This window comes from Protopterus annectens, chromosome 9.part0, assembly GCF_019279795.1.
Source record: "Protopterus annectens isolate FY-2018-M chromosome 9.part0, PAN1.0, whole genome shotgun sequence".
Lineage (NCBI taxonomy): Eukaryota > Metazoa > Chordata > Ceratodontiformes > Protopteridae > Protopterus > Protopterus annectens.
Window position 1 is genome coordinate 310,922,403 of NC_056743.1, and position 18,376 is coordinate 310,940,778.

The following is an 18,376-nucleotide window of genomic DNA, read 5'->3' on the forward strand; positions in this document are numbered from 1 at the left end:
ATATCATAATGGATCAATAAACTCTGTAAATGTTTTAAGGAGGAATAGAGACAGGAAAAAGTGTAAATAGTTTAGTTATATGATAGTATTGTGATTATGTTCAAGTGTTTTAAAGCTTTGATTGTGGTTAATACATTTGTTCTTATGAAGCCCTATTTAAAAGATGAAAGTGCTAAATTCTTAAGTGTGCTTTTATTGAAGCTGGACTTCAATTACTTCAAGTGTATTGGGTGTTGTTTTATGTTTTGTTTCTTTTTTTAACATCTTTGAGACAGTTTGTTGGACTTTTGTGTGTTTTTTCAAGAATAAAAGACCTAACTTTAACCTACAGTACGATGCTAGAAATATAACATAATGCACACACTAGTTTCAGATGAATGGAAATAGATCTTAATACATCTGAGAGGCAATGGCAAACCAATATTAGTAAAGTTATAAAGAATAACATGTCTACACATAACAATGCTAAAAATATGTGTTATATGCTGTACATCTGTTACCTCATCCATTATCTTTGAGTAACTTGCTGATACTGTCATGAACATCCATCTACTTAGGTTATTGTTGGTGGACATGTTATCAAGTTCAGGAATGGTGGAGAGATGGAGAGGAATACAGATCTGGTTGAATAGCTGTGAAGTTGTGAGGGTGAAGGGGTGGAGTTACTCCCAGAAATGTTGTTGTTTGACTTTGGAGGAAATGCTTTTGGGACTTTATAACAAAAGTTAATTATTGCTAATTGAAAAACATCTTGCTTAACACTATATTCAAATCGTAAGTGTTACATGTTATACATGGCATATAGGGATACTACTTATCAGGAGAATAAAGCAGTACATGGGCTCTGAGTATTGGTTAGAATATAAAGTGAGTGGTTTAGGGCCAAGATTGTTTTATGTTTCTCTATACCATGATTTTAGAAACTTTTTTCCCTCTGTCAGTTTTTCAAAAAAATTAAATATGATGCACACACACGCGCACAGACACACACATAAATATATATATATATATATATATATATATATATATATATATATTTTTTTTTTATTTAACATTTGTTGACCAGGAATGTCCGACTAGGTTCCACAGAGCCTGTTTTCAGTGGAGGCCTGGGGAGAAATGCTCCAGATTATATATATATATATATATATATATATATATATATATATATATGTGTGTGTGTGTGTATGTGCATATATATGTATATGGGTACGTGACAACTTACTGAATAGTGGTACACTGAAATTCATAATACTATAAGTACAAAATCCTAAAATGTAAAAATGGTGAAACTTTACAATGTTGAACTCAAAATACTTAAAAGAAGCACACGTACTACTTGCATACATAGTGCTTATATATAGCCAGTAGGGGCATCTATCTTAACATGTAGGGAGTAGGAATTTTGAATTCAACATTTTAACATTTCAACATTTTGGAATCTCACTTTGAATGAATTGTTTTCCTTAAAGCTGACATGGACCATATAACAAAATTGATTACCTTAAGGTATTTCCTTAATCATACTGAATGGAAACGTATAAGTCACTCTTTTTCTAGTTATCTGACTTCATGTCTGAATTTTAATTTTTTTTTTCCTTTTAGAACTAACCAACCTGGAATGTTTGGAAAGCAGGATTTTGAGCAACTGGTTCATGTTGTGGATGGCTTCAGTCTTATGACCTATGATTACTCAAACCCCCAACAGTAAGTTCTGTATTTTTTTTTTTGTATTACAGAATAATTTTAAGTGGCTTTGCTGAATGCTAGATTTCTTAGTGAAACAATATGCAATTCAGAAACTGTTCCCTGCTTTGATGGTGGTGTTAATGATATATGTATCATTACTGAAAGCTTAATTAAAGTCTCATATTCCACTGAAATAGCTAGATAAATCTCCTTGTGTTGCTGTATATACCTACTTGCGTTGTAGATCTTATAGAAAAGATGGTAGTATACCATTAGACATATAAAAGATCCACAGCCGGAAGCTAAGAAAGCAACAAAGGAGTAGTTAATAAATATCTTAGTGGTATTGAATATAATTGCTTTATAGAATCCTACTGTATACTATGTATATTTACTCCTGAGCATGGAAATTACTGGACTGAACTCTGATACTTAAAAAAAAATCCAGAGAAAATATCATCTTTGTATGGGATTTTTACTACAAAAGCATCAACTGGTTAAGGTACTTAACATCACATAAAAAAATAACCAAATGTTATTTGACTGCCAATCAAAGTTTTTTGGAGGTAGTAGTTTTAACGTTAAGAAAGCAGCATTTATCACTTGAGTGAAAGTCCAACTCAAAAGTTCACGTGACCAGATAATTTTAAAAATGAAATTTATTGGTTCTGTAAATTATAGATTGTAAATAGAAAAAAATTGAATCTGTGCAGTGTTTAGCTCAATGTATTAACAGAAATTGGTTTTATTGTATATATCCCCCTTCTAAAATGTGATGTAAGGAAATTACTTACATCACTCAAATAACGTTCAGAAAAATATATCATGCAAGCATTAAAATTATATAACTTCTTCAATGGTGATATGAAATAACATTGAGAAAATTAACACATATAAATAGCTGCCATAGCTGAGTAAACAATGATCTCTAGTTGACAGACTAAAATCCAAAGCTGTTCAATTAAGCCCCTAAATTAACGGTCCCTCTCTGTTCTCAGTTCCTGTGGTTGTGGTGTCAGTAGCCATGGAGGCATCTTTGGTTGTGACACATAATAAAGTCCTTGGGTTTAGAAGGATTTGTTCTAATAACCCAGATTATCACGTGTTCAGAATGATCTGGCTCATAGATTCACACATTGAAGCTATGATCCTGTTAATATTTCTAGTGCTAAAGAATAGTCATACTAGATAATTTGGGATGATCTGCTTAGTTACAAAGTACCATTACCTAACAAAGAAATTTAACTGGCCTTTTTTAAGAAAAATGTTAAGTTAACGTATTTACAATATATACATATAAAGGAAGAAAATCAACACCACATATTATACAATGATAGGAATGCATTAAGTCATCAAGGTAATGTTATACAATTAACACATTAGGAGTCTTATATTCCAATAGCAATATTTCAACGTTATTCCAACCAATAAAGGTCTTAGTATGATTTACAGACGTTATTCTGATCACTTCTTTTTTTCAGTTTTACATAGTATTGCTGTTAAATGTAAATATTCTTTGAACTTGGGAACTGAGCTTGATTTCCAGTTTTTGTAATAACTTTTCAAGCAACTGCCAAGAGAGCCCAAAACAACTTTTGATCTTTGGCTTTTACTGATACAGGAAGTAAAACATTCTTTAGTATTGCTGATCTAGTTGAAGAACAATTATCAGACCAATAATCCCTTAAAAAAAACCTGTTCTCTTCCCAATATACATGCATCCATTCAGCTATTACATCTTCATTACATCACCAACAAACTGAAGAAGTCATTCTTCTAAACTTAGAAATTTTACAGAGAGTAGCAAACATTCTGTGTATAAATTTCCACATAAAAACTTCCTGGTATAAACTTGAAGACTTTGACCAAGTGATTTAAGTAACAAAGTTTTATTCTTACCATCTGTTGAGTAACTGAATCTACTACTGTCTAAACATTTCCAGAATTTTGCATCAAAATTATTATTATTATTATTATTTATGTGAAAAGTAGGAAATCAGTTATAGTATTTGTTTCTTTTGAAAGCACAAAGAAAAAACATGTATAGAATTGTTATTTCAATGTTTGTTATGACACTGAGCAGGATTTTTTTTTAACTTTATTATTAAGTTTAAGTGGAGGGCAGCCACGGTGGTGCAGCAGTTAGCATTGCTGCCTCACTGTAAGAGGTTCACAGGTTCGATTCTTGGCTGGGGTGCCTTCTGTGCGGAGTCTGCATGTCCTCCCTGTGGTCGCGTGGATTTCCTCCGGGTGCTACGATTTCCTCCCACATCCCAAAGACATGCTGTAGGTGGATTGGACACTATAAATTGGCCCTAGGTATGAGTGCGTGCATGTTTGTGCCTTCTGTGGAAGGTTGGGTGCCGGGTTGGCAACTCAACACCGTAAAACTCCACTGCCAATCATGAGCAGACAGGTGATCCACTGTGGCGACCCCTAATCAGGAAAAAGCCGAAAGAAGAAGAGTTAGTAAAATATCATTTGCAAAATGCTGTATTTTAGATTGACAATCTCTATGAAATGAGAATCCATCAATTTTTTTATTGCTTCTTATACTATTAGCGAAGGTTTGAATAACTAATGCAAATAGTAGCAGAGCTTTTTGCCTTTATTTAAAGTGAATCCTTGAGAAATGTATGATCCAATTTTAACATATGCTTTGGAGTATCTGTACATGTTTTTTAATATTCCAATAAGCTGTTCTGGAAATGTAAATGCTTCTAAAGGTTTAAACAAGTAGTTCCAATCTATAGAATCACAAGTTCTCTCAATATCTAAGCTAATTAGGTCCAATTTCAGTTACTACCCTTTGTGTATTATCGTATATTAATCTATTGACTATAAATCTTGTTTGATCTTTATTAATTAATTTATCTACTTTATCTCTTAATCATGTAGTGAAAATGGAAGTAAATATTTTATAGTCTGCATGTAGTAATGGAATAAGTCTATATGAGGAAACTAACTTATTGTTTCCTTGTTTATATAGTTGGGAACAATTATTTTCTCACTCTGAATTGTCCTAAAAATGTCAGTCAGTAATTCTAAAATATTTAACTGAAGCAGACTGTTAATTACTTACCTAAAAATAAACATCTAACCCTGGACCTTTACTACTTTTCCCTTTTTTTAAAGCTTCTTTAACTTCTATCAGGGTAGTAGGCTTATTCAGCAGAGATATTTGTTGGTCATTAAGTTTATTAGTAGCATTTTTTCTTTAAATAATTGTCAATTTTGTAATCATCACGATTATTATTTATATCTGTATTAAGATCCGCATGGAATTTTTTTAAATATAAAGCATTTCCTCTATGTCTGGAGTAAGCTTATTAGTGTAAGGATTTCAGATATTATTAATTTGAGTCTTTTTGCTTAACGTCTTACTTCTATTAGCTAATCTATGTAGATTTTTTGAAGTTATCTTGAAACTATGCAATTTTATGTTTTCTAAAGCTATCTACACTTTATGCATTGTTACTTTGTCATTAATTGTTAATAACTTCAGTACTATCTAATTTCTATGTTAAAACCTTAACTTTTTGCATTTCATCCTGTATTTCTAAGAACTTTTTATCCCACTTTTTAATTTTATTACTAGCCCATTTTCCCATTCTATCTTTAATGTGCATTTTTAAGCAGCCCCGTAGTCTGACTTTACTAACTTGACTATTATCATTCAAAGATAAAAAAAATCTCAATTTGTTCCTTAAGGTAACTCTTAAATTCTTTTAATTTCATCATTTATATAGGGATTCTATAAATTAACTGTTTTTTTTGATTACTTTGGGTTACTATACTAAAGCTTTTGTGAATGTCATTAACAAGTGCTGATCAATTTTTGCAGTCTTATGGGTAAATGGTCCAGATTATTCCTGCAAGATATAAGACCATTTATCGAAAGAGCAGAAACTATAGGTCATAGTGTTGGGCTATTACAAAAACTATACTATACTAGTTAAGCTTTCAAGAAACACTATCAGGGCTGAAATCTGATTGTGCTGCTCCTTGTGGTAACTATTTTCCATCTATCTATAAGATGAAAATTAGAAGCATTTCATCAGCAAGTCAAAGCAAGGTGCATGAGACTCAACAGCTCATGACATGCTGAAATGAAAGAGTGATTTATTTGGCAATCTGCTTGTTTTTTTCTAGTAGGGAAAATCTCAAGAATGCTTGAAACTTAAATTTTGGAAAATCTTACTGCTATTATGTCTAAAAAGCTACCAGTACTTTACAGAAACATACACGTAAAAATCCTAGTGCTAGATTCATGTTTTCAGGTATTGACTAACTTGATATGTCAGCATCAAAGAAATTGGGATGGCAGAATGTTCTATCCTACAGAGAGGAGAGATGGATTGTTAATTTAAGTATATTATTTCTTTCTGTCTTAAATGGACATCTTTAATCTACACGTTTAGTATTATAGAAGATGTACTTAAATTTTAGTTTGTTTACTCAGTTATGGCAGCTTTTTGTATATATTTATTTTATGTTATTTATTCATGGTATAGTAAACTTTTTAATTCTATCTCTATGTTATTTCTATGGGTAACACTGGCATAGTGGTAAAGTTGTTTACCTCACAGATACAAGGAGCAAGGTTTGATTCTCACCTTTGAGAAAAAATGGACTAGGCTTAAAATGGCCTACAAGAGTATCTAGCCCAATACATAGCCATCCTCTGATCCTATGAACTTAGTGGTTAGAATCTGGTGCTGTCACCGCCACAGCCCAGGTATGATTCTTGGTCAGGGAATTACACTGGATTTTTTGGTCACTGAGACATGGTTTAAAGTCATGATGAGCACACCCGACAGTACAAGGTTATAATGCCTTCCACACATTTAGACCAGCCACTACACTGACAAGGGACTAAAGGCGGAGGTGCCTCTATTTATATCAAAAATAAGTATACCTCAAGGCTGGTCAAACAGGACAATACACTTGAGCTGCTCCATGTTCAAATCACCATAGGCGAAATCCAATTCCACTTCCTTGCAAGCTATAGGTCCCCCTCTATGACCCAGAAAACCCACACTATTTATTTAAATGTATTGGAAACAATCACCATTCAACCTAATGCCATATGTATTTGGGTCTATATCAAATACTTGGTGGCATTGCATCAACGCCTCTTCATTGACACGTACAGTGAATGCACAAAACCCCGAACGCTGACATCAGAGATTTCTTTCCCTGGGAAAGAAATCGGTTGGCCATCCCTGTAAGTTTGCCCTTTTCTCCACTGTAGTGGGATCTTGGAGTTGGTATAGTTAGTTATGCCCCCCCCCACGTTGGGGGGGGGCAAAGCCCCCACTTTATGCTTGTAATGATGTATTTATGTTTCGAGGTAAGCAATTTCTTTCCCAGGGAAAGAAATCGCTGATGTCAGCATTCATGGTTTTATGCATTCGTTGTGTATGTGTCGATGAGGCGTTCACTGCAACGCCTGTTTGGTTATATGATATAGACCCACTTTATTTACTCCGTGATTAACTGGGAATTTCGTACAACACCAAATGTACAGGCACACAGGGATTCCTGGATGTTGTAAACACAAACTCCCTGGACCAGATTGTCAAAACACCAACCAACGGTACAACCTTACTGGATCTGATCCTCACTAATATGGGAGAGTGCTACACAAGCCCTAGTATAATGTCTTTTCTGGTAAGATCAGACCACAAAATGGTCTCCTGTGAAGTAAGAATAAGACTTGGACCCCCAGCTAAACCTAGAATATTCAAAAACTATTCTAAGGCTAACTTCCTGCTATTAAGTGATAATCTGGCAAAATTCAGGCCCCCATAAACCTTGAGAACACTGCTGCCTGTGCAGAACTGTTCAAAGAAACCCTACACAAGCATGTTAATAGCTGCATAGAGGCATGAAAGAAGTAAAGAACTAAATAAAAAAACAAGCCTCCCTGGTAGAATCACACAAAATCAGTAGGCTGTATAACAGAAGGAAGATAATCATGGCAAAAATTAGGAGGTGTATCACCCAGCAGGATAAAAGCATTCTCATCAAACTAAACAAACAACTGAGAAGACAAATAAAGTCTACCAAAGCTAAATTTGAGGTAAATTTGGCCTCACAGGCCAAGGACAACCACAAGGCATTCTTTAGTTATGTCCGCAACTTGAAAGGCAATGCACAATTGTGTACAGAGCTCATTGTGAATGGAGCCACCTATACTGAGCCAGAAGATGTAGCAAACCTACTGGCTGATAAATTCATCTGCAGCTTTACCCCTCTCTCACCCTCAACCTTCCCTTGGGAAACACCATCAAATATATCTTCCCCCCTGCTCATCTCTAGAGATCAGGTCCTTAATACTGTCTCTAAGGCCAAGAACACTGCATCAACGGGCCCAGATAATATCCCAGTGTGCCTTCTTAATAGCATGAAACATGACTTGTCAAGCCATCTGGAATTACTGTTTAACTCTATCCTCTGATCAGGCTTCATACCTCATAAATGGGAACAGCAAAAGTCATCCCTATGCACAAAGGTGGGCCATTTACAGACCCTGGAAATTACAGACCCATAAGTCTCACTAGTCTTGTGTGCAAGGCCATGGAAAGAATTATAATGGAAATGATCAGTAATGATATAATAAATCTCCAGACACTGGACCCAACCCAGTTTGGTTTTGTCAAGAGCAGGTCATGCTTACTCATCCTATTGGATGTCTTTGAGAAGGTCACCAAATCAATGGATGAGGGCAGAATGGTTCACACTGCCTACCTTGACCTGGCAAAGGCATTTGACACAGTAACCCACTCACTCATTGTTGACAAACTCAAGAGGGTAGCTACAAACCCGTATGTCACCTAGTGGAGCATTCATGGTTTTATGCGTTTGCTGTGTATGTGTTGATGAAGAGGCGTTCACTGCAATTCCTGTTTGGTTATATGATATAGACCCACTTTATTTACTCCGTGATTAACTGGGAATCTTGTACAACACTCAATGTACAGGCACACAGGGACTCCTGGATTTTGTAAACATAAACTCCCTGGACCAGATTGCCAATACACCAACCAGGGGTACAACCTTACTGGATCTGATCCTCACTAATATGGCAGAGTGCTACACACCTGCTAGTATAATGTCTTCCCTGGTAAGATCAGACCACAAAATGGTCTCCTGTGAAGTAAGAATAAGACTTGGACCCCCAGCTAAACCTAGAGTATTCAGGAACTATTCTAAGGCTAACTTCCTGCTATTAAGTGATAATCTGGCAAAATTCAGGCCCCCATAAGCCTTGAGAACACTGCTGCCTATGCAGAACTGTTCAAAGAAACCCTACACAAGCATGTTAATAGCTGCATAGAGGCATGGAAGAAGTACAGAACTAAATAAAAAAAAGCCTCCCTGGTGGAATCACAAAATCAATAGGCTGTATAACAGAAGGAAGATAATCATGGCAAAAATTAGGAGGTGTAGCATCCAGCAGGATAAAAGCATTCTCATCAAACTAAACAAACAACTGAGAAGATAAAGTCTACCAAAGCCAAATCTGAGGTAAATTTGGCCTCACAGGCCAAGGACAACCACAAGGCATTCTTTAGTTATGTCCGCAACATGAAAGGCAATACACAGTTGTGTGCAGAGCTCATTGTGAATGGAGCCACCTATACTGAGCCAAAATATATAGCAAACCTACTGGCTGATAAATTCATCTGCAGCTTTACCCCTCTCTCGCCCTCAACCTTCCCTTAGGAAACACCATCAAATATATCTCCCCCCTGCTCATCTCTAGGGAACAGGTCCTTAATACTGTCTCTAACACCAAGAACACTGCATCAGTGGGCCCAGATAATATCCCAGTGTGCCTTCTAAATAGCATGAAACATGACTTGTCAGGCCATCTGGAATTACTATTTAACTCTATCCTCAGATCAGACTTCATACCTCATAAATGGGAACAGCAACAGTCATCCCTCTGCACAAAGGTGGGCCATTTACACACCCTGGAAATTACAGACCCATAAGTCTCACAAGTCTTATATGCAAGGCCATGGAAAGAATTATCATGGAAATGATCAGTAATGATATAATAAATCTCCAGACACTGGACCCAACCCAGTTTGTTTTTGTCAAGAGCAGGTCATGCTTACTCATCCTGGTGGGTTTCTTTGAGAAGGTCACCAAAGCAATGGATGAGAGCAGAATGGTTCACACTGTCTACCTTGACTTGGCCAGGGCATTTGACACAGTAACCCACTCGCTCATTGTTGACAAACTCAAGAAGATAGCTACAAACCCGTATGTCACCTAGTGGATGGCCAACTGGCTCACAGACAGGACCCCAGAAGTTAGAATTGAGGAGTCCACCTCTTCTGCAAAGAGACCAGTCACAAGTGGAGTCTCTTAGGAATCAGTCCTTGGACCTCTCCTTTTGGTCATTTGCTTCAGTGAAGTCAAGGCCAATGTCAGTGGTCTCTGGCTGACTAAATTTGCAGACGATTGCAAATTAGGAGCTGTCACTAACATAAATGTTCTCCAGGTAGGGCTGACATAGACAAACAACTGGTGACATTGCCATGGACTAAAATTAAATCCCAAGAAATGCATAATCATATCCTTCAGGAAGTCATCCACCTCTGGTAACTATCATATTGACAACATGCCCCTAAGTGTTGACCCAGTAGTTAGGGACTTAGAGACACGTATTGACAGTAATCTAGCCTTTCACCATCATGTGTCTACAGTAGTGAGGAAATTGTTCTATGTTGCGCAAGTTATAAACAAAGGTATGGCATCTAGATCCAAGGAAGTTATTGATCCACTGTATTTGGCATTTATCAGACCTATCATTGAATACAGTGCCTCCTTTTGTATGTACCTAACCAGGCATATCCAACAGTTGGAATGTCCACAGAGGTTACTCACTAAAAGAATATAGGGCATAATAAGTAAAATGTTCTATGCAGACCACGTCAAGGCCTTATCCCTGTATTCTGTCTCCTACAAGCTTTTGAGGGGAGATATATGCCTGCCATACAGGGCATTGTCAGACCCCACTTTGATGGACCTCCTGCATATCCACAAAACAAACAGTACCAGAATTACCCATTCTAAAGACTTAAACCTTACTTGTGATATAAATGGGACCTGATGGTGAGAAAGTTATGAATTTCAGAGACTACCCAGTCTCTGGAACAGGCTTCCCATCTATGAGAAGCAGAGTTCCTCCCTATCCCAGTTCAAGTGCAACTTGGACATTTGGATGGGCAGCAGGAAATTCATCCCTGGTTTGGCACCTATGTCTGTAATGGACAGAAGCTACCTGTAAATGGTTCATCTCCCAGGCCCCTGTTTGTAAAGCTTTCATCTCCCAAGCCTCTGCTTACACTTATCAAGAGTACCAGAACTTGTCAGAGATTTGGGATGCATGGCTAGGTTTAAAAAGGCCCTTGTGGTTGTTAGGTTTATAGGTGTTTACTAGGCTGTTTTTTTTATTTAAGGACATTATTATAAGAACCATGTTATTGTTTTGAATATATTATTTGTTAATTGTTATAATATTATTTAATAATTGAAGGATTTAACTTTAAATGATGCATAATGTATTTCCCTGAAATGTTATTTAATTAAGTGATGTATGTATTTTCCACAGATCACACGGATGAAGATGTTTTTATACACCAGAACAAATTTATGTTAGTCCCATCAGCATGGACCACTGTACAGTTTTAATTTATGGTATGCTGAATGCAAATTAATTTCCATGCTGGCATTCTGAAATCCAGTTTAGAAATAAATGCCGGTACTGCACTACTGCCAGTCACATCCCCTAACACCCTACATCTTGGGTGGCTCCCCCATCTCCCCACCATAGCTACACTTCTGATACCTTTTATGATTAACACAGAAAATGATGCTCTTATCTTTAGAGTAAGAATCATATCACACTGATTCATTTTTTTCTTTTTTTAACACCTATTCTTAAGTAAATCATCTTTCTTAAAATTTACCATTGGAAACTATAATGCAACTTACGATGTTCTAATGAAACAGATTGAACTATTATCCTCATTAATTCAAATATATATGTTCAGGATATTGTCTCTAGTTCTGTAATATTATTAACTTCTACATTAATAAATACAGTCTGTTAAGACATAAATATATGGGTAAAGTAAGTACAGTCTGTTAAGACATAAATATATGGGTAAAGTCAGGAAAACCAGAAGGAATGGCTCATGTAGTGTAATCTGCCAAAAAACAAAAGCCTTTGTACAAAATGAAGCAATCCACTCACAGGTTGTAAACCACAGGAGAATAATTTAATAAAACAGAAGGAATAAGACAAACTGGTTAAGCACTTTTGTCCCTCCAAATCTAACAGGACTTCATCAGAACCAGGAATGTAATAAACAGACTTCTTAAATAGTAAAAGATGCATCATGTGACTTCAGAAAGTCTCATTGAAAGCCTCATTGAATTTGAGAATCTCATTGTTCCTTAAAGACGTAAGCACAAATAATAATCAATTTCATTCAGATGTAACTAGTTCATAGGTTCATACTAGGCTATCTGCCCTAGGGCATTTATAAGCCTAGCCAGAGTGTGTTTGGCTTTCGCCACCCATTTTAAATTCATTTTGCTATGCCCTTTTTCGAGGTTAGTATACTGTGCCTCTGTCTAACAGAGAGACAGAAGTGATACCCAGGGTAAACCTACGATCTCCCATCCACTCATCAAGATTCCTCTTGAAGAGAGTCAATGAGGGACTCTGCCTAACCTGGACTGGGATTTTATTCCAGAGTAAAGGGAGCCTCTGGGTTATGAATCTGCCCCTCCAGCATGTCCTATTTATTTCAGTGCTGAGGTTCAAGTCTCTCGAGCGCGTAGCTCAATGGGATTTGGATTTTCTGAGGTGCAGCATGTCAATTAATTCCGGGTTGGACATGGCTTTATACGTCAGGCACAGATTGCCTCTGAGCAGGCGGTATGCTACTGAGTAGAGCTGAAGTTTCTTTAACCAGGCAGCATATGGCATCTGTTTGAGCCCTTTGATCCTCTTGGTGAGGTACTTTTGGGGTCTTTCCAGTTGCTGCAGGTGTCTGGTAAGGTTCATCCCAAAAGGGGTATTGTACTCAATTATGGGCCTGATGAGGGATGAGTAAAGAGGCACGATGACCTCCCCTGATCTAGATGTGAATCCCTTCATGATTAGGTGGGCTATATAAAATGTTTTTCTAACCACTTTGGCCACGTGGTTGTCAAATGAGAGATTGCTATCAACTTGGGTCCCCAGGTCCCTAATTACTTCTTCTGTACTTAATGGATTACCACCTATGTGGTAATTTGTGGGCACTTTGTTTTTGCCAAAGGGGATGACTATACACTTTTTGGCGTTTAGCTTGAGGCCATGGCTCTGGCACCAGTTGTCTATTTCTATGAGGCCCTTTTGGAGGATGCTTGTGTCGGTTGGAGAGTCGATTATGGCGCCCAGTTTGCAGTCATCTGCGAACTTGGTCAGCCACAGCCCTTCCGTGTTGGCCTGTACCTCCGAGAAATATATACCGAACAAGAGAGGTCCCAGGACTGAGCCTTGTAGGACGCCACTTGTAACTGGTTTGGAGTCTGACATGGCTCCAGCAATTCTAACCATGTGGGTTCAATTCTAACCATGTGGGTTCTGTCCTTGAGCCAGTTTGCAACCCATCTAGTGACATAGGGGTTTATATTTAAGCTGGTGAGCTTATCTATAATGCCCAAGTGGGGTATTGTATCAAAGGCTTTTGCGAGGTCCAGGTAGGCTGTGTGGACCACCTTCCCCTCGTCAATGGCCTTGTTTCAAAGAAATCGACCAGGTTTAAAAGGCAGGACCTGCCCTTAACAAAGCTGAACTGGGTAGGATCCAGTGTCTGTAGGTCCCCAATATCTTTATTTATGAGGTCCATGATGATCCTTTCCATAGCTTTGCAGACCAAGCTAGTCAGGCTTATGGGGCGATAGTTTCCAGGATCCGTTGAGGCACCACCTTTATGGAGAGGGACCACTGTTGCTGTACGCCACTCTTTGGGTACATATCCTGTAGTAAGGCTGAGATTGAACAGTAGTTTTATGTTTGGGTTTAGCTCTTCTTGGAGTTCATGTAGGACGCAGCCCGGGACACCGTCTGGTCCCATTGATGCTGTGTTTTTTGCTTTGGAGAGGGCGGCTCTTACCTGAGCATCTGAGATGTCAGGGGGGCAGCACTCTGCTGGGATAGATGTTTGCCCTTTTGGTTGGGAGGGGGGGAGAAGTTTGCGCTGAACCTGTCAGTTAGGATGTTGGCAATGTCTGTGGGTTCGGTGTATTTTTTGTCATTTTGGACTAATTCTGAGCATATCTGGAAATTCCCACCCAGGTTCCTAACATAACTAAAGAAAGCCTTGTGATTATCCTTAGTGTCCTGTGCAATTTTTCTCTCGAAGCTGGCCTTAGACGATTTTATGAGTGCCTGTAGTTTTTTGCTAATACTGATCAGAGATGCCTTCCCTTTTTGGGATTTTGCTCTATCATGTAGTAGCTTCCTCCTTCTATTGTATAGTTTGTTTATGGCTGGGGTCCACCAGACAGGACGTCTGCCTTTGGAGGATTGGGTCTTGGTTTTATTTGGGATTGCATGATCCATGCATTCCTGAAGGTGTTTATAGAATGCGTTTATAAAGGATTCTGCGGTCTGGGCCGTATTTTCCACAGGCCCGGGGGCATTGAAGGATTCCACCTCAGTTTTGAGGAGTGTGAAATTTGCTTTAGAGAAGTTTTTCATTGTGGTTTTCTGGGCAGGGGTTGGGGTCGGGATGTGAATATCCAGTGAGATTAGTTTATGGTCTGATCTTACCAGTGAGGGATACACTTCTGGTCTGGAGCATAGAGTCCCCATGTTGGTGATGATCAGGTCCAGTATGTTTTCCCCTCTTATGGGAGTGGTAACAAGTTGTTCCATAGCATTTGAGTTTATAAATTCTAGGAACCTTTGGGCTAGGGTGTTGGAGCTAGAGTAATGCTCCCAGTCTATGTTTGGGTAGTTGAAGTCGCCCAATATAATGGTGTTTTGAGGGACCTTCATATTTTCCAGTGTTTTCAGGAAGGCCGAGTGGGGTTCCTGGGTTTGGGAGCGTGGTCTGTAGCAGGCTATAAAACTGGAAGGCAGTTTTACCCACTGTTAGTTGCACATGGATAGTCTCTGATGCTTCGTGCTGTGCCACCAACCTGGAGGTGTGGGTATCTTTGACGCATATTGATACTTCCCCTCCTTTTGTGGTTCGGTGCAAGTTTTGGGGCTGAAAAGCATGGTATGAGGTATAACCTGGTAGTGCTGGGGTGTTCTCGGGAGCCTTGAACCAGGTTTCTGTTACTGCACAGATATCGATGTTCTCCATGCTAAGGAGAGTTTTGAGTGCGTGCATCTCGAGGTTTAGACTTCTGGCATTGAGTAGCATTACTCTTAGTTTCTTATCCCTTGTGATACCTATGGAGGTGGGTTTGTCTTTTGAGCCTTGCCTAAAAAAGGCACTATGGGGGTAGCAAGAGCCTTTGCCAATATTCGAAAGCCCAAGGGTGAGAGGTGCAAGCCGTCCCTAGTGAAGCATCGTGGCTTGTCGAGCATGTCATCCCAGGCTGACAGACATTGGATCCCCTTTGAATGACACCAATACTTAAGCCAATTGTTGAAATTGATCATCTTGTCTTCATATTGTGGCATCATTCTTGGTGAGGGTAAGATGCTACTCAAGGTCAGGGTCATACCGGCCTGGTCTACATGCTCAGAGAGCTCCTCTATGTCTCTCTTCATGTAGTCCAGGGAGGTATGTCTCAGGTCATTCACACCAGCATGGACAATGACTGAGTCATATTTGTACTTGCCTTGGAGTAACCTGAGTGCTTGTGTTATGTGCCGGATCCTAGCGCCCGACAGGCAGCTCACCGTGACCTTCTCCTTGTTCAGCCTGGTGAGCGGGACGTCAGTGTGCCTAACGATAGAGTCACCTATTACAAGTGTATCAGGTGTGTTGTTTAGCCTTAAGGGCTGCGACTGTTCGGCACACTGGCTTTGTGAGCTATGTGTTGCACGTGTTTTGTTTTGGGGTAGTGGTTGCTTGGGTGTCTGCTTTGGAGGTCTCTGCTGCTTAGGCAGATTTTTATTTAGAGCCTCCAAGTATGTTTTTGTGTGTTTGTGTTTGGTTTGCTGTCATGGTAGGTCTATGTGAGACTGGAATTGTAGTGAGTGTGGTTTCCTTCTCTTCCTGACTGGTTATGCCAGTACTGAGTTGAGAGAGCTTAGCCTCCAGTTTGGTTATATGGTTGCATCTCTCACATGTGTTGGAATTTGTTGGGAGGAGGAGAGGGTTGTCTCTGTACATGAGGCAGTTGTAACATTGCCTCAAGATTCCCAGATTCACCAGCTGGACCGGAGAGGAGATTGACAACTGACCTTTGGACATGCTAGAATAGTATTGTGAATTCCTTTATAATTGAAAAAAAGGGCCAATGGGGAACAAGGTACTCAAGGGGAGTTTGTGAGGGTGTAGTGCTTTTAATTTTTAGTGCTGACTTAGTGAGCAAGTGCCAGGTAACTTAAATGCAATGTGTTACAGGTAACTTAAATGCGAAAATGACAAACAGTAACTTTCTTCAAGTGAAACAAGGAAATAAGTACAGTAAGCAATGCAGATATCACTAGGGATCCACAGAAGCGCTGAAAAGCCACGTTTTAGGTGGAATTAGCGTTTCAGGGAAATAACAAGCATACAAACAAAGCTAGATTCAGCAGGCCTGGATCTAGTCTATGCTACAGCAAACAAGGTGTACCAATTTCAGTAAGAAACAGTTCAAATATGCAGGCACTATAAGCCTTTAACCAGAAATTCCCAGCTCAGAAGGGCAGAGTCCAGCCTCTCCTCCCACAAGAGTGCAGACCACGAACCATCTTAATGTAAAATAACTGGTCTGAAGCCCAAGTGCTTAAACCAGAACTAATACACTTTTAGAATAACAGACACTGAGCCCTCATTCAGCAGTTCCCAACATAGAAGGATGTAAACTACCTGTCCTGCCACCACAGTGCAGGCCACAAACCTTCCTAATGTAAAACAACTGGTCTGAAGCCCAAGTGCTTAATCCAAAAGACTTAGAATGATAGCTACACTTTAATCAAGTTACTACCAAGCAGTAATAAATACAATTGAATACTTTAAAGAATGCCTAGTGTTTAAAAAGCATCTAGTAAATAATTAAACTAGTACAAAAAACATACAAAACAAGTATGATTTATAAAATTTGTTAAATTAATGTATAATATTGAAAAATAAAATCTATGCTGTCATAAAATTGTACACATATATTATAATTTCCTAGCTGTCAACTTTAAAGTAGGTAGAAGTGAGATGTGGTCATTTAAGCTAGGAGGATTAGAGGCATTTAACTTTAGCTGCCAGATTGACTCTTTGTTTTTTAAAATCATTTCCCAGTTACCTCCTCTTTCATTTGAAGTGACAACCGCTAAAATACCAAAAAATTATTTTTTGTAATTTATATATGGCAAAGTATGCTTAAACAGGGAACTGTTCAAATTTCCTTTAGAAATATAATAGTAATGCTCATAAATACATTTACAAAAGCATCTTTCTGTTTTTCCAACATAAAAATGTTTACATCTGGAACAGATAGCAATATATACAATTCCTTTATGGAACAGTTACTCTTGAGCAGTTTCAATATTTGTTCATTAACCATGAGGATGTCTCCTTTGAAAATGTAGGAGCACTGATTACAGTCTCCACATTTACATTTGCCTAAAGGAAGGGTGTTCATAAGTAATTTTTTTTCAAATAAATATTTTACATTTTTTCCTGTTTTGTAAATAAAACTGTTTGTCACCAACCAAACTATGTAAGCAGGGTCCGTTTTAAATAAATTCCAGTTATTTTTTAGTATGTTTTTTTTTTATTTCCTGAGAGAGAAACCATCACATTTTATAGCTAGAGAATTAGTAAAATTGTTATAGGTTTGCTCCTTCACCATTGTCAGTGGTTTATTCACAAGGTCTGATCCTAAAAGTGGGAGGTATTTTGTACCCTAACCTTTTGTGATCTCTAATATAATATTAAGCAAGTTATGTGGGTATCCCCTTTCTAGAAACATGTTGGTCATCTTGTGACAATCTAACAAGAATGAATCAAAAGCAGAACACATTCTAGCTGCCCTGACAAGTTGTGCTTCGAATACACTTTTTTTTTTTACTACTATAGGGGTGACAACTTTGTAGTGCAGATAGGTGTTGGAAAAAGTTTATTTCCTGTAAATAGTAGACAACTTGCTTAACATTATATGAACAGAGATTACAAAAGACTGGGGTACAAAATACATTCCTCTTTTAGGAACAGACCATGTAATTAAACTACTGACAATGACGAAGGATCAAACCTATAACAGTTTTACTAATGCTCTAGTTATAAAACTTGATGGTTTCTCTCAGGAAATAAAAACTATATTAAAAATAACTGGAATTTATTTAAAATAGACCCTGTCTTACACAGTTTTGGTTGGTGACAAACCTAGTTTTATAAATACTTATTTGAAAAAATACCTAACGTACTTATGAACATCCTTCCTTTAGGCACACATAAATGTGGATCTTGTAATCAGTGCTCCTACATTTTCAAAGGAGACATCCTCA

The 18,376-nt window shown here is 38.1% G+C and overlaps 1 protein-coding gene across 4 annotated transcripts in view; it reads left to right on the forward strand.

Annotated features, from left to right (window-relative positions):
- Positions 1 to 18,376, forward strand: part of CHID1 (chitinase domain containing 1) — a 1,907,544-nt gene that overhangs the window by 939,613 nt on the left and 949,555 nt on the right. For all 4 annotated transcript variants that reach the window (XM_044082893.1, XM_044082892.1, XM_044082890.1 and 1 more), the window contains one exon: positions 1,606 to 1,707. In XM_044082893.1, the coding sequence (XP_043938828.1) occupies positions 1,606 to 1,707 (102 nt within the window). The remainder of the gene's footprint in view (positions 1 to 1,605; positions 1,708 to 18,376) is intronic.